The sequence below is a fragment of the Eutrigla gurnardus genome (genome assembly GCF_963514095.1).
Source record: "Eutrigla gurnardus genome assembly, chromosome: 14".
In the NCBI taxonomy this organism is placed as follows: Eukaryota; Metazoa; Chordata; class Actinopteri; order Perciformes; family Triglidae; genus Eutrigla; species Eutrigla gurnardus.
The window spans coordinates 4,598,339-4,622,249 of record NC_139937.1 but is presented as its reverse complement, the minus strand read 5'-3'; the positions used below and the strand labels follow the sequence as shown (position 1 = coordinate 4,622,249).

Sequence of the window (23,911 nt, the reverse complement as noted above, 5' to 3'; positions counted from 1 at the left end):
AATTAAATGACTTTAATGCAAAATGCAAAAAGCATTTCAAGTGGTCCACGCGTTAAAGGCGCTTCACGGCTTTTTCGAGCAAAAGACCAAATTTGAGCTGATTCTCTGCAGAACACACGTGTCTGTCTGGTCAGACACAAAAGCCTCTTGACAGGTAAAAGGCCTTGGCTGTCTCCCGAGGGACCCTCGCGCTCGCACAGCGAGTAGAGGGGGATTAGGAGAGTGAGAAGGGGGACGAGGAGGGAAGCGAGGACAGCTTCATGTTAGCATGAGGTCCAGATCAGCCTCCAGCCTCGTTAAATACCATCGATCGCCACGGTGACATTTCACAGCACATGCCGTCTATACTGTCACTGCCATCACTCACTCGTCCTCCTGCGCAACAGCATGAGCACTAACACAGGCACGCGCACACACACACACACACACACACACACGCACACACACATGCACACACACACTCAGACAACCAGGTGATTGATAGTAACTGTGGTAGTGAAACTGTGAACAGCTCTGTGTGTGTGTGCGTGTGTGTGTGTGAGTGTGTGTGTTTGCGTGCACCACAGTATAGTTAAGAGATTACACAAATGTGGAGTGCATCATGTTGAACATGCTACATATGAAATCTATGATGTGACACCACACAGCACAAAATATTCAGTCCCAAGAAATTCAAACTCATCCCTTTCCCTCAACCATAAAACACAAAACCCCTTCAGTGGTAAATTATAACCAGAAGGTGCACTTAACCATTGTTTTGTCTGTCTGTGTATTTGTTACGTGGCACACATGAACCTGTCCAACACCTCCGCTCTCCTGTCTGGGATTGTGATGTCTCTGTGTTTTTTAGTCAGCATACAGGAAAAGACCATTCGCACCATTTTTGCTGTGGTGTGAGCGTGCATGTGTGCACCGCGTGTGTGCAAATGAACATCCTATTTCTATGACAGTGATGTCGCTGAGTGACAAGTTAAAAAAAAACATGACCACGAAGCCGACGGCCCCGCTTGAAGCTTGAAACACACTCAAACTTGCACATGCACGCGCACACACGCACACACACAGTGAGCTGTCAGTCTCCCGGCCAATCGATCAGTGTTGACAGATAGCAGATACCCCCAGAGTCTTAATTAGAGGTCCCATTAGAACACACACACACACACAACACACACATACACATTCAGAGTTTATCCTAATCCATTCAGAAATGTAAAATCACCCCTCTAATACTGATAGTATCAAAATGTGGAGATTGTAAAGAGAGACCTGCAGGTTTACAAAGACGTAAAGTTGTAATCTGAATAGGCCCTTTTTCACAGACTATATCTTGACATGTCACAGAATTAAAGAGGTGTAAATAATAAAATGCTAGATGATTCCATTTAGCTGCTTCAGTTTCAAAGCTGGCTCACTGTCACAGCTCACTAGGCCAACAAGAAGGCTCCTGTTTAAGAAAAGGCCTCTATCTACTGAGCCATCAGGGTGTGCTGAACACACCTGCTTCATAAACAGTAAGATGCAGCTCCCTGCTGGCTTCCTCTCCTGCTGACAAACTTCCTGGATTAGACCAAAAAGAACAGCACCTGAGTCCTCCTTAGCCACACACACACACGCACACACACACACATACATACACACGCGACGCTAAAGATTTTTGATGATTTGCTATTTAGACTTTCACTGTCTGCTTTGTTCTTCCCCCTCAGTCTGCAACCCTGGGAGTCCCCTGGAAGTGGATAGACAGACACACACAAACACATGCATGCACACACACACACATTACCTTCACAGCACCAGGGGAAATCCCCTGTTGCTGGGGACTGTGTGTTGCACTGTGGCCCCTCGCATGGAGCATCCGCTGAGGGAAGAGTGTGTGGGGGGTTGGCCTAAATGTCAAAGGTAAAAGGTGCTGAAGAAGAGGAGTGGAAACATGCAATAGACCCACTCACCCTGCTGATCTCAGCGTTGAGGAGGGGGAACCCCAATTCTCTCACTCTGGCACCGTCCCATACACAACACAGACAAAATGATCACACTTAAGTCGTCTTTCCATGGGATTGGTGCTGTTTTATACATGCAGTCAATTGTGAAAACCTATGGAATGGTGAAAAAATAAACTCAAGTTAAAAAAATCGCCCATCTCTGCTATAACCTTAATCCGGATTAATTTTAACTTTTAACAGTCAGATGTGTGTTAATTAGTGATGTTGGGTACGGGGCTGTGATCTGAATGGGATTTTGTGATATATTGCCAGTGCTTGAAATATTACCATGTTCACATTCATTTGATAGCTGTTATGAGTAATTGCGTCTCATTTTGAAAGGTCACACATTTTAATTGATGCTGCCACACATAGTTTAAATAACCACCCTTTACCCCACTTCATAGCTGTACACGTGATTTGGGAAATTCTGCAGCTGTAAATTCCTGTTCATTTTTACCTTCTGTAACTTTTAGCTTGCTTTATTCTGATCACAATGTTTTAATTATCACAGAGATCAGCCGCTCATGAAACCAATTTCTTCTAATTGATTTGTATATTTAGTCCATTTTTATATCATTTGATGTGTAAATAAAAAAAAATCACAATCAAGCCATAAAAACCGACATATGTTATACTGTATGTGTCAAAACTAGAATATAATCACTAGCCTTAATCCAATATAGGCCTTTTTAGATTGGATATCTAATGGACTGGAATAAAGTTGACCTCGGATTGCTGTTATAGTAGTAAGAAAGTATAATCTTGTTTTATTTTAAACCAAAATATTCACCAATTTAAACACAAAAAAAGAGATTAAAACTAAAAAAACAAAAAAAAATTAAAAACAAAGGGCCATATGAGCATGTATTGACCTAAAACAAACTATTAGCTAATAATGGAGTACATACCCACACTGCCTGAGTAAAGGCCTTTAGTCTATATCAGTCTGCATATGTATGAGTAGGTGAGAGAGAGCATGCATTTGTTGATGTGAGTGAAGCAAATCATTTTTCAGGGGCCCGGACGTTTCTGTTTGTGTTTCTGGAATTATTTATTCATTCTTTTGGATGCTGTACCTTCCTCCAACCTGATCAATAGAATAGGAGAAATAACCCCGTTACGGTTATTTTTAGAAATGCCACAGTGACTCGTCGTTATTGGTGGGCGGTACGGTTCAGTCCGTGAGGAGGAACTCAATGTTCTGTGGCTGCTGGTTCAGGTCGGAAACTTTTCGCGGACGCACAGTGAAGAGAGTTGTTTACAAACAACAAACTGTCAGAACAAAAAAAGAGAAACAAATCAAAAGCGTTCCCTTAAATTAGAAAATGTATCAAATCATCAATTTCCTCAACAGTATGGAGGTTCATTGCAGTCTTTAAGGAAAATAAAGTACATCCCAGAGGGATATTTTCAGTGGTAAGTGTCGACGTATCTTCTTTTAAGTTTCGTTTTCAGGCTGATGGTCGCCAGTAGAGTGGCGTTAATATCTAATCAGAGCTGTTAGCTCCATACGTAGCTAAACGGCTAACACCAGGCTAGCCCGTCCATTCACCTAACGTTGCTAAGCTAACTAGCCAGCTGTTATCAAACTGTGTGAACGTTTCTATCCAGCTGTTAAAAGACAGTTTACTGTTTCCATTAACAACAAAAAACCCAGAATGGCTTGTCTGAAAAGATACGTAGATATTGTCATCAGCTTCTAATGACCATTGAAATAATAACCCTCACTGACGTCACAGTGGGTGTATCATGAATGACTATTACGAACATTTACATGAAGAGGATCGTTGTTTTCATTATTGATGTCATGTAATTTCTGCATAGGTGCTACGTGTCAGTCTTGCTACTCTTTTTCCCCCTGAAAGGATGTTGGCATGAAAGAAAGTGGATTAATCTCTTGGAGGTGCCAACGTGAGATGTGTGGGCAGACTCGCATGTGTCATGGAGCTTATTGGTTTGATTTCCATGTATTTATGAGAGTCATACTCTGCTGGTATTTACAGTGTCTGTGGGGGCAGTGAGATAAAGCCGAGCAGGTGCGGTGTCAGTGTTACAAAGAGGTGTTGGCTGTGGGCACGTCGGCGGGACACATGGCAGAGGAAGGCAACAAGCTGACACTGCGGCGCCTGGAGGCACCGATCCACAAGTTCATTAAAGTGGTTCTACCCACGGACCTGGAGAGGCTGCAGAAACACCACAATAACATACTGAAGGTGACGGCCCGAAATCTGGCCCAACACATGATCTCACACTCTCACTTCCGGGTCCACAGATGGATAACGGTTCTCCCTTCTTTTCCACAGTACCAACAAAGCCAGCAATGGGACCGACTTCACCTGGAGCATATTAACGCCAGCAGAACTGTTCAGGTATGAGGTAATACTCTACACTTCAAAAACATACGCGTGTGTGACAGAGAGTGATTCTAATTGGCCTTGCACTAATTGAGATGCTCTTTCACGAGAGAAACAGAAGGTCTGAACCAAATTATTATATTTTCGAACCAAGAAAAATGACAAGTTTCACTTAAGCAACGCACGGATGATGCGATTCGGTGTTTCTTGAAAATCCCTGCACATGCATGACCCTGCAAGGGGGGGGGGGGGGGGGGGTTCGACCAAGTTGTTCCTGTTTGAAACTTAAAAGTGTCGACCAAGTTGTTCCTGTTTGAAACTAAAAAGTGGAAGCCAGTGCCAGCAGCGAGTGGTCTCTTTCTCCACTCACGTAAAGTGTATGAGTGAAGGAGAGAACTGTCCACTTGTTTTACAGCCTTCTTGAACTGATGTACGACCCAAGCAGCTGATCCCCGCCTCGCCTCGCCAGGCCAAGCAATGTGAATATTGTATTGTTTTGGATCAACAGAAAAACAGCAGCAACACAACAACATTCTATGTTTACTCAACACAAGATCCACCTTAGTTGTTGTACCCCCATATATGACCCCTTGTTATTACATGAACAAAAGTCCGTCCCTAGTCACGTGACAACAACCAAACCATCTCCATGACAACCGAGCCACTCCATCTTTTGAGGAGGGCGAAGAGGTGTGGTTGCGAGCAATAAACTTAGTCTGTTAATGTAGAATTAGCTTGCCCCTGGATCAGTTCTATAAAAACCAAAATGATCTTTCTGTATAGAAATTCACTCTTAAAAATCAGGACAAGAAAAGAGCTGTTACCAAACCTCCAATGGACCATCTCTTGTATGTGTGTAAGTGCTTGCGGTCTTGTTCACATGGTGGGTGTGAAATGTCTCAGAGGATGTTGTTGCCTGGAAGCCACCATGTCTCTGAAGGTGAAATAACTCCAAACAGGCACAAACCCATCCTCTCACCATTACTCTGCAAACTCCAGGGACACACACAGAGTGCTTTACCGTGTCTTCATGGTGTTCATCCAGAGTAGGGGTTGGTCTACCCTGCTTGTGATCTGTATGTGCATGTGTGCTTATATTCCATGTTATGTATGTATGTATGTGCAGACAGACCTGTTGGTAGGCAAATAGATGAAAGGTGGGCTAATATGCTTTTCAGTCTGCCTATAAGACAGACTGCAGTGTCTCACCCTACTTGATGATTGATATTATTCCCACTAGCCTAGCACCTATCTAATCCCCCCCCCCCCCCCCCACACACACACACACACACACACACACACACACACACACCCCTTTACCACGATACTGTAAATACTGATTTGTCATGAATATCTGCTATAGAGTTTGGTTGTTCTGTCTGGTGCGATTGCGGTTCATTTGCAGGCTGACAGGTGCCAGCCCCGACTGTCTCGTGTTAATTAGCTTGTTTTTTCAGTTTTATGCACACGAGGACCAGTGTATACATGTATGTTTATTCATGTTGTGTAATTAGCAGAATGTGTTATCGGCAGTGCGTTGACCCCCTGAGCCCGGGTCGGGCTGCGGCCTGGAGGGCTGATGGCTGGGGTGTAATCCTCCTGTCACCCTCAGGGCACGGCGGGATGAGGGGGGGCTTGTGGTCCTCAGCCTCATATCTGAACCTTATTAATCCCACACCCCGACGCACGCACACACATTTCCCATCACTAGAACAGTTTATTGGGATGCTGAACCTGTCAGCATGAGCTCGTCTTCCCAACTTGGGCAACAGGCAAAATGAACAAGGACTATTGTTTTTTCTGGTGATTTAAAAAAACGTTGATTTGTTTATTAGATTTATAGTTTGGGATCATTTTGATTAGATTTCCTTCTGTGTAAATTGTTTACTTGTATTTTAAATTTGGTTGCATCAATCAATATTATTGGAATGGATTCATTATTTGTCCATCCCTCCCTGATTTTCCATTCAATTTTCAGACATCACACTTTCCTCTTTCCTGTCTCCCTGCAGCAGTTGAGAGCCAACATCAGAGAGATGGAGAAGCTGTGCACACGAGTCCGTTCTGAAGACGCCGCCGCTCTGGAAGTGCTTGTCATGCCAGTCAGAGACAGGGCGTCAGCCGCCGCACGAGCCTTTCTGCTTTTGCACTCTAACCCCGTGCCTCAGCCTGCGCCTGCAACACCACCTGCCACTCAGCCATCCAGCTGTGTGTCAGGCAGTTGCCATGCTGATGACAATGTGCACGAGGAGCCGGTGTCTGGCAGGCAAATTCAGCTGCACCTTCCAGAAATCCCTGCTGATCAGAGTGCGGCTGAGTCCTGGGACAACCTGGAAGAGGTATGAGGGCAGGACCCGAACATACAGTCTCATTCTCTGAATAACACTTCTGATCTCAAATTCAAAGTAATTTAGTTTTCAAAGTAAACTCAACATTTTCAAAGTGAATCTTGTCTTGTTGCTTATTGCTTTACTGTTGTAAGCTTTTCTTCTTCCTGCTGAAAAAAGAAGAAATGTAAAAAAGAATAGAGCTTGGACTGGGATATCTTAGCTCTTGTGTTGTAGCATCACCTTCCATGTTAACTGTGTATTGTTCTTACCACCGGTCAAATTACTTCAACCATACTAAACTGCAAAATATGCCCTGATTTGCTGACTAGAAATGCCAAATCTGATATATGGGCTCAATTCTTTAACATTTTTTTGGATGGTTGGTTGGTTGTTGGTTTAGTTCTATTCAGATGTCCCAGTAAGCCCTAACAGTGGGCCAGCATGCACAATACAAGGACCCTGAAACCAAAGCAGCCAAATGGAATTCAGCCACCATTCACATCGTTATTTACACCTATGCCTTTCCTGCTGTGACATGTCAAAATGTTATCTGTGGAAAAAAAGGCCTACGTTTAATTAAAACCAAAGCACTAACCGCAAAGTACAAGAACGTAGTTTCCATCCTTCGGCTGTACTCAACGTTGCTATGGTCGCGTGCATTATTCATCGCTATTGCAAGATCAACTAATGAAATCGACCCCTCTTACCTCTTCCTACAGATGCCCTGATTTTCACGATGCTCTTCTGTGACACATACAAGACACGTTAATATTCATGCTCATTAGTTAATGACTGTCAATTCCAGACACTGAGAGTTTGGTCGGCTGTAGATTTGTGTTCTAAGCATCACAAAGACATAAACTAAGACATTTTTCGTCTCTCTCAGGGTCTGCAGGAACTGAGTGGTTTGGTGACGGAGTTCTCGCTCCTCGTCCATGTGAGTACGGACACTTAACTCTGCTGTGTACTTCCTGGCTGCTGCATTCACATTTATCTATCTACATGTGTGCACAGATACCCCTGTGAGCGAATGCAATGTGACATAGTGTTTCCAGGAAGTGGTGCGTATTTGACCGTGTGTGCTTGTGTTGCCTGGTAAGGCTCCTCTGAGAGGAGGCTACACAGATCGCCCCAGAGGCTCTTCACCAAGGCAGGAGGAGAGATTGAGGAGTAGGCGAGGGCAAGAGGGAGGATTTTTTTTGGGGGGGGGGGTGTACACCGGGTTGTCCACAGGGGGAGAGGCTTGGGAACAATGGATACACCGGAGCAGGTGGAGAACAGACGGCTCAGATTATCACTCTATCCTCAGGGATGGAGAGAGAGAGAGAAGCTGCGAGACCAAGTGAAGGAGAGATTAACAGTGAAAAAGTAAGAGAGAGAGAGAGAGAGAGAGAGAGAGAGTGAAGATGTTAAAAAATAAAACAGACAGTGGGGGGAGGGGGTGGGGGCAGAAAGAGCATAGACATGTTGTTGTGGTGTCTCAAGGGTGAAAGATGGCGTTAGGGGAGTAATATTCCAGCTCTCAGCCACAGTGGAAATACTGAGTGCAAGTGTGTGGTTGTGTCTGTACATGCGTCATGTTATCGGTTGTTCCGGTGTCTGTGTCCTTGCGTGCGTTTTTTTTTCTTTTTGCGTCTTCTAGCGCTGCAATCATGAGCCCATATTGTGATTGTACTGAATAGAACTGACAAATGAGTGTAAATCATTGAATCATTTGTCAAGTGTGTCTTACAATTGCTTTTTCAGTTTGATGAGAGGCTTGTTAATTTATTTGATCACCATAGCTTTAAAATTTTATTATATTATTTCACAAAAACAATGAAGCAAAATACTGCTAAATGACGAAAACAGTGTGTTGTTTAGCAAAACTAGAATAGATCATTTTCATACATGCACGGTCAATTCATCAAAAATATCATTATTGCACTAGGGTTGACAGCTTTTAAACTTCTCATACTGCTTAGACGTCCATCAGTTAAGATCAAATAAAAAACATGAAAAAAAAAAAGCAAAATTGAATGGCGCTTTCAATCACATCACACAAAAGTCCTGAAGAGACCTTGGAATTAGACTGTTTTTAAGACTATTGTTTCAAAAGTCAAGAATACACTTTGATTTTCACAAATATGTTTACTAAACTTCCACCAAAACTCATAAACATACTCAAAATGTGTGACCACATTATGAGAAAATATTCAGGCTGATAATTGTTTGTTTTTGAGTATTATTTATCTTAATAATATGATTGAGTTTGGCCATTTTATGGGCATTTATATTTCTGAGATAATAACAGCAGGTTGAGGGAGGGAGAGATACAATAAAGGTCTTTGACTCTGACCCTCAAGTCACAAGGGCTCCCCGCTTAAGTCACTTTCTTATCTTGAATGGGAGGATTTGTTGCTTTTTTCCATTTCATATAATTATAAACTGAATGGTGGAACTGAAGGGTTTTTGGGCTGTTGTGCCAAATGAGACAACACATCTGAAGACGTGACCCTGGACTGTGGGAAATCAAATTTTATTAATAATGAAAATAATCGTTCGTTGCAGCCCAATTTTCATCTTGGTAAAACTTCTGCCTTGAGGGAGAAAAAAAGATGATGTGAGCTGTGAATATGAGACGTGAAACGTCTGTCTTAAGTCGGAACAAGTTATCTTTGTTTGTGTTTCAAACATCTTTGAAACCATCGCAAATGAAAAGGGACAGAGCTGAATTCATAAAAAACCTTTAGCTCAGAGAAAGGAAGTGAAATGGGGAGAAACGGTGAAGAAGAAGGAAGAAGAGGAGGAGGAAAAAAAGTACTGTGGTTGTTGTTTGGTCACTGTGTCCATCCAGTACTCACATGGAGAGAGACAGCTGCCACTCTGAATATTTCATGAGATCTACACAATGCCACACACACACACACACACACACACACACACACACACACACACACACACACACACACACACACACACACACTCTATGACCCCACCCCCGGTGAAATCTCCTTTTAAATATACCTACAACCTCCACACACACTCATACACAGCTCCCCTGTAAACTTGTGCCAGAGAGCACAATTTGGAAAGATAAAAGAAAACTTAATACACAACAGGTGGTAGCTCTTTCACACGTTTGTGTGTGTGCATGTGTATATATGTAGGTGAGTGTGCTTTGCCTGAGTGTATGTATGCATGTGTGTGTGTGTCTAACCCCTGTGCATCAGTCCCAGCAGGAGAAGATTGACAGCATAGAGGACAACGTCAACACAGCCGCTGCCAATGTGGAGGAGGGGACCAAGAGCCTGGGGAAGGTGTGTACGTGTGTGTGTGTGTGTGTGTGTGTGTGTGTGTGTGTGTGTGTGTGTGTGTGTGTGTGTGTGTGTGTCCTGATGATCTGATGCGAGTGCGTAGTGTTTGGGAGATGGGGAGATCGATGGCACTTTGCCTCCCAGCCATTCCACAGCGTTTGTCCCTATTGATCCGCTCGAATACGGAGGAAAGCCGCAATTAAGAAAATAGAGAGAGGAGAGGGATGGAGGGGAGTGGAGGGGAGGAAGAGTGATAGAGAGGTAGGATGAGAGGGGTGACAAGAGAGGGTCTGCACGTTTGTAGCATTAAGGAGAGGTTTGAATGACTGTTTAATAGTTTTTCAGGCGTTCGGTCTTCCAATCTCAATTCGGTGCGCTCCACGCTGACTGTAACTGGGAAGAACGACTCAGTGCTCTCCTTCACACATATTACGCACTTCAAACTTTTTGTTCATAATACTCAGAATGAATCACCTGTTTTTGTTCATCCACATCACACACACACACACACACACACACACACACACACACACACACACACACACACACACACACACACTAGTGCAAACAGATTTCTGTCACTGTCCAAGTGTCACTGAGCATGGAAACTTACTTTGGATAAAACCATCTGCCATATTAATGTAATTTGATTTAACTTAGCCTCCATTGTGATTTAATGATGTGGGTGTCATTGCAATCACCTCTATTGTCTTGGGATGGCAGCACGATTTCAGACTGATCGATCAAAATGTAGGCAAATAAAACCAAAACTGCATAATTAAGTGAGAAAATGCATTTTTTTTATTTAAATGTAAGTGCAATGACCAATTTCACCTTTTCGTCCTCACATTTATAAAATAGATGCCATAAATAATGCCATATTCTTTTGAAATGGTTATTTTAAATTAAATCACCCAATTGGCGGCACGATCAAAGGTTGCCCTCTCTGTAAGGTTGCTGGTAGATGTAGTGGGCTGTCAATTAGACGGGGGAGGGGCTGTGGAGCGATAAAGCAGATGAGAGGGCTGTCAGATGTTTTAACGTGTTTGAAAGCTTGTAATCTGTCATCAGGTCAAATGGCATTATCTACACGCACACACACACACACACAGTCACACAACACACACATTTCCTCCATCCTCTACAACCTGTGCCCAGAGTCCTTTTAACTCGGCTCAGATGAAATTAAAATTCCCTCAACTGCCACAGGGATGGGGACAAGCAATGGTAGCTTTTGAACTAGATTAATTTAATGGTGAAGTGTTAATCAAGTGTGTGTCCCTGCGTGCGTGCGTGTGTGTGTGTGCCATTAATTGTCATCGGCAAAGAGCACCTTCCAGTCTGATGATAACAGCCGTAATAACACACAGGCCACATCTCTCTGATTTCCTCCTAAATGGAGATAATGACAAGTCTTTGATGCGGCAATGGAAATGTTGATTTACATTTACACATGCAGGCTTGTTTGTGATCATGAAAGGATAGACACGTCCAAACTCTATCGCAGACTGTCTTGAAGCCACAAAATACTAATGCCCTCCAAAGGTGTGTGTGTGTGTGTGTGTGTGTGTGTGGATGTTAATTTAAACTGGAGCATATCTCTTCCTCCTGTCTCCCCAGGCAGTAGGCTACAAGTTGACGGTGTTGCCGATTGCCGGGGCGCTGCTGGGCGGTGCATTAGGAGGTCCACTCGGCCTGCTGGTTGGTTTCAAAGTTGCGGGGGTGGCTGCTGCTGTGGGAGGGGGCGCCCTGGGGTTTGCAGGAGGCAAGCTGGTCCAGAAACACCGCAAAGCCCGAGTGGATCTGCTGATGAAACAACTACCGCCACCAGAATCAGAGTCCAACAAAGACAAATGACCCGACAGCTCCAGTTCGTCCTCTGACCTCGGATACTGACTTATCACAGAGGCTTCAGTGTTGACCGACCAATCAAAAGCACAAACTAGTGTCACAATGCCTTTAAAAGAAACTAAGCAATGTAAAGCAGTTCTGTAGGAACAGCTTGATGTTCAGGCGTTTGTCTGGGAGGAAGCCATTCATCTCATTTTATACACGCGACTCCTTTCTTTTCATTCTCAACACAACTAAGCGGTTACACTAGAAGTGTGTGGCTGAGTCAGCATGACGTCACATCTCTTTTCTAAAAGAAATCTTTGGCACCAAATAAATTGAGTCAGTTTAACAGACCCGTCGCTACACCCTCAGTTATGCTTTCTACAAGGATGGCATGGCGTCACTTTGGCTTTGCGGACACTCGCAACCCCCACAGCTTTTAACAAGGACACTGTTTGTTCCCCCAGCGAGGATCTTTTTCTCTCTCAAAATGATTCTTTTTCACCGAGTTTTGTTTACCAGTAATCATGCCACTATTTCTTTATGGAGAACACCTACACTACTGAGACTACAATAACGATGCTGTACGGAGGATACAAGTGTGGTTTTACTTAATGTTTCTATACATTATACTGTATTTAATTCTGTATAGATGCAGAATTGTTTTTGCCATATCTGAGTGCAATATTGCACAAAATTGCCAAAGTGCTTCTTTGCTCCAGGGACTGGAGTGGAACAACCTGCCATGTGTTTATATAAACTGCTGTTGAGTTTTTTTCTTCCTTCTGACAAATAAAATGTTTTTTTCCCAACAGTAATGTCATTCATTGGATAAGTATCACAAAGTTCAGAGAGACTGACATACAAAGCATCAGACAACACAATATCCTGTAAAATGGTTTTTAATTTACCTTTTAATTTTTTACGCTTCTCCCCCTCTGAGATGACTGGTTAAGAAATGGCATCGCTCCCTCCTGTTGCTCTCCTGTGTGTGGGCTGATATGTCACTATGCAGGCATCTGTTGGCCTCTATGGAAGGGCAGGACGCACAGTACAACTTAGCAATGGGTCCCCCACACTCTTAATCTGCCTCCCGCTTTTGGATTCATTCACACTCGTGGATCTCAGAGACCTAGACTTGTACCAAAACCTCAAAGACATATAAAGAGACAAAACCAGTTTTAAGAGAACTTGTATAAAGTGGCAGACTGTAAATTTCCACCGTTCATCACATGGGTTTTCCCCCTCTCGTCTCTTTTAAAACACCGGGAAGGAACGCAGTCTTTTCTCCCCCAGCATGATGACACATTTGATAACAGGTAACAGCAAAAAACACTAGCCATTTCATGAATTTGTAATCATTTTTAAAGTACATCGTTGCAAAAACATTTCCTCTATTTGATGATTCCTGGGAGCACAACTCAGAGGTTCTATGGGAAATACTGTGCCTTTAAAAAGGTATCCATCCCCCTTTGACTTTTAATGTTTTGACAGTAGTGGAGGTAATCAGCATTTTCGACAATGAACAGAAAGACGTTCAGAATTCTTGGGTACAAAATTAACAAAATTCCTGATTACATAAGTATTCATGTCCTTCAAGACAATACTTAATAGAGGCACCTTTGGCAACAGTTACAGGCTTAGGTCTACTTCAATAGGCCTGCAACAGCTTTCAACATCCGCGCACTAATTCTTTCACAATCTGCTTTGAAGACCTGTGTAGATTAGGTTTTATGTTTGAGGGTACGATAAAACAAACATCTATAGTTGTATGTGTTCACCAGGATTTCTCTGTACTTTGCTGCATTAATTTAAGCTTCTGCTGCGGCCCCGGGCCCGCTGCAGAGAAGCCTCCACACAGCATGATGCTGCCACCACCAGGCTTCATCATGGTGATCAGGTGTTTTTTTGTGCAGTTTTAGGCCGAGTACTAAACACACAATTTAGTGTGATGGCCAGAAGGCTCATTCACTTTTACATTACAGTATTTTCTGTTGATTATTGACGAAATAAAATAAAATCCTAATTACATCCACTGTGATTCGGTGTTGTAAACCAGTGACACATAAAAAAGGTCCGAGGGGGGCAATACTTTTTATAAGCACTGTAAGAGACATGATCATCTATAACCATTTAGTACCAGGGAGAGATGGGGTGCATCTCAATAGGCTGGAGTAGCTACGTCTCTTTATCTTCTGCCTCAAGTCATGGTTTGAAATAGTGTTACCCCCAAGCATTTAAAAATATGTTTCTATTCCTTCAGAATGGGTGTGGAGAAGATATGGAGATACAGCTACTTCAAACAGGCATACTGTTATAACTTGTGCTATACAAATGAATTAGACTAAAGTTGGTCATATTGAGATGCAGCCATGAGGTCACTGAGACTAAACAAGCATCTCCTATCAGACAGGCTGAACTGGACTACCCACAGATACGAATCGTACAACTGAAGTGAGGGAACTGTCTTTTTTTCTTTACAAAAAGCTGGGTGATGTAAAAGAAAGGAATAAAATAAAGAAAACTCTGCATTTAATTTAGACCAACAATGAGACTCCCATGTAGCATGAACATATTTACAAGCTCCGGAAAAAGAAAAAGAAAAAAGTAAAAACACTTCTCTTGATGTCCTAATGCCCCTAACACCTGCCCACACACAATTTCTTCTCAACCACCCTTCCTTTTGATCCAAAATAAAAATTGTACATGAAAGAGTTATGAAAATATAGGTTATTCCAACATGGTCTTGTCGTGGACTGAACTCCTCCTGTTATTCTTTTTCCTCCTCCTTCTTCTTCATTCTCCTCCTCTTCTCTCTCTTCAGTAAGGGTGTTGGGTGTTGCTGTTCTGCACCGCTGGCCTGTCCCAACCCTAACCCCCTCCCTGACCCTGGGGCGTGGCATTGAGTCACAGGATCACTGCAAGGCTATTGAGGTCACAGCTCATCGCGGTCCCGGCTGAGGATGGTGTAGCGAGTCTCGCTGGGCGCCAGCTTCTGGAATGAGCTATCTGGGGGGTTGCTGGCCACTTCTCCTCCCGTCTCCTCCTGAGAGTAAAAGTCAGAAGAGACAGCCGAGTTTCACATCATGTAGCAAACCTTCAGTGACTCGGTACCAGCGTGTGTTGATGCTGCTGTCTGACCTGTCCGGGTGTGCTGTCTGTGGGATCCGGACCGTGGTGAAACTCCCGGTGGAGCTTTCCAGAGTGGAGGTCCAACACAAACTGTCTCAGCTTGCCAGGAATACTGGGGAGAAAAAAAATAAAACACACATTATACATGCAAGAACATTGTTTTTATCCTTAAAAAACTCCTAATGGCACAAACTTTTGAATCATTAGCATAATCAACCTCTCAAAATGCACTACAGGTCCAGCAAGGACAGCTGTCTGAACTTGGTCAGAGCAGTGAGATATTGTGACAGAAATAAAGAGAGACCGAATTCAAACTTAAGTATTTCACTCAAGAACACTTTCATCAAATTACTTAAATGTAAACATTGTAAGGCCAAAATATCTTTGAAAAACATATTGATACATAAATAATTAAAAGTCACGATGATAATATGCTCCTAACTAAATATTTTATATTTTGCATGAAGCTCATATAAGTCATGTCTTTATGCAAGTAGATTTCTGTAAAAAAAAATCATTATTAGGCTTCTTGTTTTTCTCCCTTAATGGAGAGATGCAGACTCTTAGGGCAGGGCTGCAACGCTAACATGACAAAATTCTGAGTCCAAGAAAATTGGTGAAAGCAACAAATTCTCTGTAATCACTCATTAAAAGCTGATGTGTTTGACAAAGGCATTCCTCCACACAAAGTTTAGCAATAAAGTTGATGTGTGACAAAACAGCTTGTGGCAGCAGCGGAGGACATCAGCCCCTGCGGACGTGGCATGAAGCAGCATTAATCCATATCAACGCTGTCCTGTGAAGTGTGCTTATTAACGACAGGTTACACACATCACAGAGGCGGGGCAGGTCCCCAGTCACAGCTAACCCGTGTGTCAGAGCAGCATGTAGACACTAGACACTAGACACAACACACACACACACACACACAACACACACAACACACACAAAACATACACTGTGTTAATGTAATTACAAGCTATTTGCCACATGCGGTGGTGATGTGATGTAATTAGGTTGTGGAGGGCTGGTCAGTCCTCAGGGCTTCTGTCTATCTGATCAGACTCTGATTGGGGACCGGGGGAGGCCGAGTAGTGGGGGGCAGAATAAATAAGATTAAATTAGATTAGACTGGATTAGTTTAGCACTTATTGCACGTGCCAAATCATGTCACATTAGCTCCGGTGTCCAGGCCCATTCATAAAGGACAGATTTTAGGAGGTGTGACATTTTTCTATTGTTGAGTGCACAGTGGATTATGGTGTGTGTGTGTGTGTGTGTGTGTGTGTGTGTGTGTGTGTGTGTGTGTGTGTGTGTGTGTGTGTGTGTGTGTGTGTGTGTGTGTGTGTGTGTGCTTAGTAATATAAATCGTATTTAAGGAGATGTCATCAATTATTTCATATACGGTATCAATATGAGGCAATAATTGCTTGAAAAAGTTTTAAAAGAACACAGAATATATATTAGACTAATTTGACATGTGGAAGATTCATTTGGTAGCATTTGTGGTAACTTGGCTATTGTTAAATTTCTTTTTGCATGAAACAATAATCAGCACCTTTTTGGACAACAATATTTGGTATTGTTTGAAATGACCACACAAATTATTCATCAGACTGTGATTATACTGTGCATCTTAAGGACTACATTATTGCACACATACCCTAGATTTTATTGATAAATTTAAAAGGTGGTACTTACTTGAGGTCTTTGAAGTCAGGATAGACATACATGTGTCTGAATGAGTCTATAGCGATGACAGGACAGTCAGCAGGAGTTTTCTGGATATGGAGCAGAGGATGGCGGAACTTCTCACAGTCCGCGTGCAGGAAGTTTATAGAGCCTGAGGAGGAAACACCAATGTCATGAACACCGAATCTGCACACAAGATAATGACCGGTACAAAATGTCACACACACAGCCTCACCTTTCTCGCTGATGAGCTGGCGAGCCACTTCGTGCTGGAACTTCTCTAAGCTCTCTGGGTCTTCTTTAACATGGAACAAGATGAGGAAAGGGATTCCTTCTTCAGTCAGCTCCTGGAAAACACAAACACACACAAGTGTCATGTCATGTGTAATGGACAGATGGAGTCAAGGCCATTCCTTGGCTCCGCAGCTTGACAACCCACACAGACTCTATGCATAGCTACATACCCATATCCAGATTCACACATCTACTATCAGACCAAAAATCAAGTTGACAATGGGCTTTATGAGAAAGCAGGTAACGAACCTCTCCATTTTCAAAGGTGATCTCCCTCACGAGAGGCACACACTTGTCCTGAGCCCAAGCATAGGTCAGGTCGAAGTTGCCGAGTGAACCGAGGTAGACCATGTCAGGGACGCTCTCTCCCACAGGCTTGTAGATTACATTGTCGCCACTGAAGCGCTCAGCCTCAGATACGGCTCTACGAGTGAAGCAGATGAGAAAAGTTGAAGAGAAATTGAAATTGAAGAATGAAAACTGAGCATACATTAAAGATGTTGTTGTGTCTCACCCAAAGGCAGCCAAGAAGGTGCAGTCATCTCGAAGGATGTTGGCAACTTTTTCATATGTGTGGTAGTTATCAGAGTCCCTATTTTCAAAGTAAGCTATGATGTTTCTCTTGCTCCTCTGTCAAATAAAAAAGTCAAAACGGTCAAATGAAAAAATAAATTATATCATTTTTACAATGAATGTTGAAATATGCAATGTTTGGTAAAAATAAGTGTGGTCGTTTGCCACTCACATCCAGAGTTTTAACGTCCTCCAGTGAGTGCAACTCTTTCACAGGGTCGACCTGCTGCTGGCGGATGAAGTCAGCGATGGCCGCCACCGACCTCTGACCCCTGTACTCCCTCTTCATCATCATCCCATTGCGGAACAACTTCAAAGTTGGATACTTGGTGATGCGGTACCGCTGGGCTATGTCCGCTGCACAGTGAGGCAGGGGAAAAAGTTAAGTTAAGAAGGACAAATCAAATGATGAAGAGGAAGAAACTGAGAAAACGCATGGCGATGGCTGGATGAGGAGCAGAGCATCGACAGAGACGGCGGTTAAACCTCAGTCTGAAAACACTGCCTTCAGTTAGCTCTGATCTCCCACATGAAAGCTGCCCCCCACCAAGAGTAAATATTCTCTCTGCACACACTGAATGTGTGTGTGTGTGTGTGTGTGTGTGTGTGGCAGGTGTCAATCTCCCTGCGGGGTGTCTCTAAGCCTCCCGTCTTCACAGGAAGCAGCAGTTTTGTCATTAGTCTTCAAACAGTTTGCAGGTCATCAATAATTCTCTTTAATTTGCTTTATCTCAAAAGGATGAGGCTGGCGGTTTATGTTTCTGTGCTTTGGTGTCCTGGGCATCGATGTGTACATATGTGCATCAAATATATGAAAGTGTGTGTATCCCCCTGTCTGTTTAGTGTGTATGTATCTGTGTGCGTATATGAAATAAACGATAATACATATATAGCAACATGGCTATTTCATAATCAAAGAATATGAAATGAATACATGTACTAATCAGGCTACTCGCACACAAACATAGCACTATCAGAGCGCTGGATGTATTTTGTATATAAACGATTCTTTAAAATCAGCTGGGGGAGGTGTGAGAAAGCCGTTTTAAGCGCTGTAACAGCTGTTTGCAGCTTGCGTAGCCTTCTCCTGTCCCTTCACTTCCCTTCTCTCTATGGATTGCTACAATGAAAATTAAAATATAACCTTAAGTTCTCTTTACAACCATGAAACGCAAGCAGGCTGAAACCTTGTCTCGCTATCTCCGCTTTGTGTCAGTACTATGCAGTGCCACAAATAACACACGCACGCGCAACATATGACATAAGCATTTCTGCCAATATTGTTGTTTTTACCATATTTCTATTTAAATGTTAAACAGTGGTTTTCAATAAGCAAGGAAATAAAAGACAATACAATGATCAAATAACCATAGGCAAGACTCTGCTGACTGCTAGATGTAACTTCTACTTCAACTATGTCATTTATAGACAAGTACTACAAGTGTAATTGTTAGTACTTCTGTATGTTGTTAGGGAAATTTCTTGACAATGTTAAAGACCATTAAATCAAATAAAATAGTAAGTAAGTAATACTCACAATGTTGATCACAGTCGACACGGGCAAACACCACCTGCTTGGTTTCAGGGAACTCCTCCCTCGCTATGTTGGATGCCTCCTCAAAAATTGGATGGAGCATCTGACTGAATCTACACCTGTGAAGGGGGGGCATTGGAAGTGGTGGAAGGCCAAAATGATTTCCATATTTTGTAAGTAAATTGAATACTTTTCTTTAGATTCATTTGACTGAATATTTTAAAATGCTCACAAATTATTTTTGCCTTTAACCGTTCCATTATCAATCCATTAATTAGAACAAATGAGATTAAAACAGACACTATGTAAAAATCAACTAAATCTCTCCTGCGAATAAAAGCAATGTCATTATAGATATATTATTGGCATTCATAGGAAACGTTAGCATCCTGAGCAAAATTCATTTCACATCCATGGCATCCAAGGAGAGAAAGCACACGCTTACCAGTCTGCATAAAAATTGACTAATGCCACCCCAGCATTATCTGCAAGGAAACGCACACAAAGGAAATAAATATGAGCTTCTATATATTGCGAAATACACTTGTGAATGTATATTTTGCTAGTAAAATGAATAACTGCAATTAGGCTAATCAATCTTAAACCCCTCCATGTTCTATCAATGATGGAATAAAACAAAGAAAACAAGGAAGTACTTACAGACCACAAAAATGTTTCAGTGACTCATGGCCATATATATTTATCTAGCAAACCACCCATAGCTAAGTTAGCTAGCTAGCAAGCCAAGGTAACAGCAATGTTGGTGGTGGTGACATACATTGCACAAGATGAAGTTTATATTACTTTTGGGATAAACGAATACGTAAACTAACAAAAAACAAAGTGGACTGAAAGCATTATGTCCTTAGTAAACGGAAACACTGAAAATGTAATAAATCTTAAAGACAAACGAGGAAAATATAGCAAACTAAGATATGAATGACTAAAAAGGAATTAAAGGAATAGTTTGAGAAAGAAATACAAATAAATAAGCTGTGTCCCCATTTCCAGTCTTTATGACAACCTAAGGCTGATGGCTGTAACTTCATAATGAATGAACAGACATGAGAAATGTATGTCTTCTCACCCAACTCAACAAGAAAGTCACTCAACAAGAAAGTCAATAATCAGATTTCCCAAAATGTCAAAGTATTCCCTTAAGACACTTTTGAAGAGTAGGGGACCCTACTATAAAAACCGGGGTTTCCCCATCATTATAAGCCTTTGTCACCACACCTAAGCGAAAAGAAAAGAAAGAAAATGTGCCAAGAGTCTCCACTGTGTTTTAGTGTCATTAACGGGCGGGGCTGAGACTGACACACACAACACACACACACACACACAAAACACACACAACATAGGGCCCTAGAAGAGTAAAGTGGGATGCCTTACTTAGGACATCATCAATGTTGGCTGAATCCAGACTGGTGATTTCTGCTTGTCCTGGTGTAGAGAGGCCCATCACCTACAGACACAGGAAGAGAGAGATCAGCAATTAATACATAAAACACAGGCATGCAAGACAACTATGTGTAATACAGTCTAATGATTGCCAAAGTGGGAATTCAGAACTAAAATATTTGAAGTCGTGATGAAATAAGAAATGCCCTTCTAGCCCTTTTAGATCACATCCCTAGCCATATTTACACCTATTAATCTATTAGAGACCTACATAGACTCGTAGTTTTTAAGGGGAAACGCAGGATGTTTAAGAGAAGATAGCAGGTAAACAGTGTATGCGACATAGAGGTTGTGTACCACATCTGGAAGCTGGGATTCATTTGAGATGCAGCTCAGCAGTGAATGTGAAGTTGTACTAGTCATAAAAAAAATCTATTCAAATAAATTGTGGTTAGCAAGTTTACTTATGTAAACATTAACTTCCGTGTCACGGGTAATTTAAGACAAAATAAACCTAGAAGTCAGTCTGCATATCTAGACTGACTCAACTGAAAACCAGCTCTTAGTGTAACGTCAAGACCATAATACTAAACCCATGCCTCAGCACAAATAGCACGCCATGGCATTGCTCCATGCGGTCCCATCAATGTAGAATGTAGTGAAAACTATATCTTTTTTTATACTCTATATTTTGAGCCCAAAGCAATGCGTTTGCAATGCATGCAAGGGAGAAGGCAACACGTAGTTTTAATCAGCAACATTCTCCTCCTACTCCTCCTCATCCAACCACTGAAATTATTTCCTGCATAACCTGATATTCCGTTTTTTTATTTAAATATGGACTGTATGTTTGCTTAATACTTTATGTTTGTCCAGAACCTGGTGATGGGAATTTGTACCTTGCTCCTTTAATAAAGTATCCAAACACAGCATTTTTAACTTTGATATGTTAACAAAAATACATGTCGGCCCTGCGATGGACTGGCGTCCCGTCCAGGGTGTACCCTGCCTTCGCCCAATGATAGCTGGGATCGGCTCCAGCCCCCCCGCGTCCCTGAATACAGGATAAGCGGTAGACAATGGATGGATGGATGGATGCTACCAAAAATGTGTGACAAAACATGTAACGGTGGAGCAGCATTCATTTCTTACAGCATTTAGGGCCAAAATATCTCTAAACATGGCCAAACTGCATCAGCTGCTGATTATAAGCTCCACATATAACATTCAACTTCTCACCAAATCATAGAGGGAGCCAACTTAATGCTTAACTGTGGTTGCATTGTAATTCCTTCAGTGACTCTTTAAACAAATAACATGGCAACTACACAACGATACTACAACTTATCGGCTAGAGAATATGAGCTTGAACTATGGTCAGTCTTAGTGTTTTGTGTTAGGAAACTTGCTGCCATCCATTTGTCTTTCATGTATATCCTTCTCTGGCTCACTCAAAAAAGAACAAGGTTGTAAATTATGTTGTACCAACTGAGGATTTATGAACTCCAGTTCTGACTGCAATGCTGCATAAAATACTCTTGTATGAAAGAGATTGTCACAGAGAGGTCTAGAATAACATTCACTGCATGCATATAAAAATGGCCTGAATCCTAACAATATGGACGTCATGACAAAAGCCATACTAAATTCTAAAGACATTCTTTTCCCAAAGAGGTGTAATCCCATATATTTATGCATCATCATGACACCCACTGCTTAACGTGAGCAACTGTAGTCAACTCTTCTATGACATTACGTTGTTTTTTAGTATGTCTGCACTATCTTTATCTGCTGTGTAATTTTTAATCCTATTCAAACAGGAAATGACAGTCATCCGCCTTGACTGTAACAAACACAACTATCACTGTGGGTTCCAAGGCGGGTCGCACATTTTCACAAACAAATATTGGAGTGCAACTGTCATGTCCTTCCCTATTATTAGTATTATTTAAATGTTTTCTGATGCAATAGTAGGACTGAAGTGATTATTTCGAAATCTGAAAATTATGTATGTGATTTATGTGATTAAATCTAGTCTATGAAATGTAAAAAATACGTAAAAAATTAAATAAAGCCCATTAAAATGTCCCAGAGCCAAGGATGTCATCTTAAAAACCCTTCTCTTATTCAAACAATAGTCCAAAACAAATAGATTTACATTTCAGGGAAAGGCATCAAATCATCACATTTGAGTAGCTGGGATCATGTTTAGTATGAATGCATGACAAAATACTGCAAAAATCAGATCAATCAATGATCAAACCAGTTACTGCTAATATTTCTTTTATATCGACTAATAATTGCATAGCTAATCATTTCAGCTCTATAGAAAACATGTCTGTTTCCAGGATCAACATTGCAAAAACATCGACTGTGGATATTAACCATATCATGAAATACCACAGTTGCTGTGGGTAGCCGATAAAATAATTTCTCTGCAAATCGGACAGAAGTTTTGAGTTTTCATTTCAGTTCCCCAAACTCTCACAATAGCACTATGTCTAGTTCCGGGTTGTCAGCCAATAAGAATGAGCCACAACAGAGTAATTCACCAACCGGTGAGCACTATTCAGAGACACACACAGATGCACGAAGAGTCCGACAATAAATGTGGGCATCCGTACAACATCAATTATTAAGCTTCATAAAACACAATATACCGAACCCTTCAATAAAGAAAATGCTTGATCTGGCAATGCTAGCAATTAGCAATAATACCCTGCTGTCAATATGTAGTGATGGCTAATGCTAGCTCAATGCTTCATTCCTTCTCAACAAAGTTATCAGGAGTCAAATTTTAACTCATGCCTTAAGTTGGGAATCTAACATCTCGGTCCGGTGCGAGCAAACCTCTCGATTATATAAGAAGGATTTTGGCTTGTCACAACTCTAAAGCTAACGTTACTCAACAGTACCGGCCAAGTTGACATTGCAGCTGGATAACTTGATTAGTTATGGGAGTCGCTTTGTGAAACACAGTCTAAAGGCCTCCTCAATGGACGTGATAAATAACACCACTTCCAGCAAACCGGGTTAGCTGCTCACTGGTCACCTTAGCCACTTTGAAAGCCACGTCTCATGCCACCAGGTTAGGCTCATCGGTTAGCTAGCAGCTAACTATCCAGCGCCAGGCTAACTAACGTTAACATCACTTAGCTAGCTAAACGTTAGCTTGCTCTCGTAGAGCAGTGCACATTCCGAGGCTGAGATACACATGCTTACCAGCAGTACAACCGTGAGGACGCGGATATCGAGAGAGGGAGGTATTGCTAACAGTTTCATTGTACAATATAGTTATTGGAGGTGGTAATGTTGAGTCTTCCCGGTTTGTCTCGACGCCGCTCTTCTGGCTGCAGCAGGAAACAGTCGGCGAACGGATCTCACGGTGACCACGGAAACGACGAGGGACACTTCCGGGTATTCGCACGGCTTTGTGGGCGATGCAGTTTTCGATATCGCCAGTCGTTCGACCTAGATGACGGCGAAA

General features: G+C 42.1%; 2 protein-coding genes across 5 annotated transcripts in view; one reads left to right on the top strand and one right to left on the bottom strand.

The window, feature by feature from the left end:
* The window catches only part of stx17 (syntaxin 17), a 300,626-nt gene extending 288,014 nt beyond the window's left edge, over positions 1–12,612 (top strand). The window contains exons 1-8 of one of the 4 annotated variants that reach the window (XM_084027643.1): positions 3,224–3,401; positions 3,810–3,888; positions 3,989–4,198; positions 4,289–4,354; positions 6,352–6,678; positions 7,556–7,606; positions 9,882–9,968; positions 11,586–12,612. In XM_084027643.1, coding sequence (XP_083883769.1) covers positions 4,076–4,198; positions 4,289–4,354; positions 6,352–6,678; positions 7,556–7,606; positions 9,882–9,968; positions 11,586–11,822 — 891 coding nt within the window. In that variant the 5' untranslated portion in view covers positions 3,224–3,401; positions 3,810–3,888; positions 3,989–4,075 and the 3' untranslated portion in view covers positions 11,823–12,612. Of the gene's footprint in view, positions 1–3,223; positions 3,402–3,809; positions 3,897–3,988; positions 4,199–4,288; positions 4,355–6,351; positions 6,679–7,555; positions 7,607–9,881; positions 9,969–11,585 lie in introns of those variants that run through there. The other 3 variants (XM_084027644.1, XM_084027642.1, XM_084027645.1) reach the window with 3 other exon arrangements.
* A 72-nt stretch (positions 12,613–12,684) lies between these two features.
* Positions 12,685–23,806, bottom strand: erp44 (endoplasmic reticulum protein 44). Its single transcript, XM_084027639.1, has 11 exons — positions 23,647–23,806; positions 20,416–20,488; positions 19,469–19,508; positions 19,027–19,142; positions 17,662–17,846; positions 17,431–17,546; positions 17,166–17,340; positions 16,858–16,969; positions 16,632–16,773; positions 14,940–15,042; positions 12,685–14,844 (listed from the first exon to the last, which is right to left on the bottom strand). Exons 1-11 carry the CDS (start codon positions 23,704–23,706, stop codon positions 14,734–14,736), a joined length of 1,233 nt encoding a protein of 410 aa, XP_083883765.1. The 5' UTR covers positions 23,707–23,806; the 3' UTR covers positions 12,685–14,733.
* Positions 23,807–23,911: the final 105 nt, after the last annotated feature.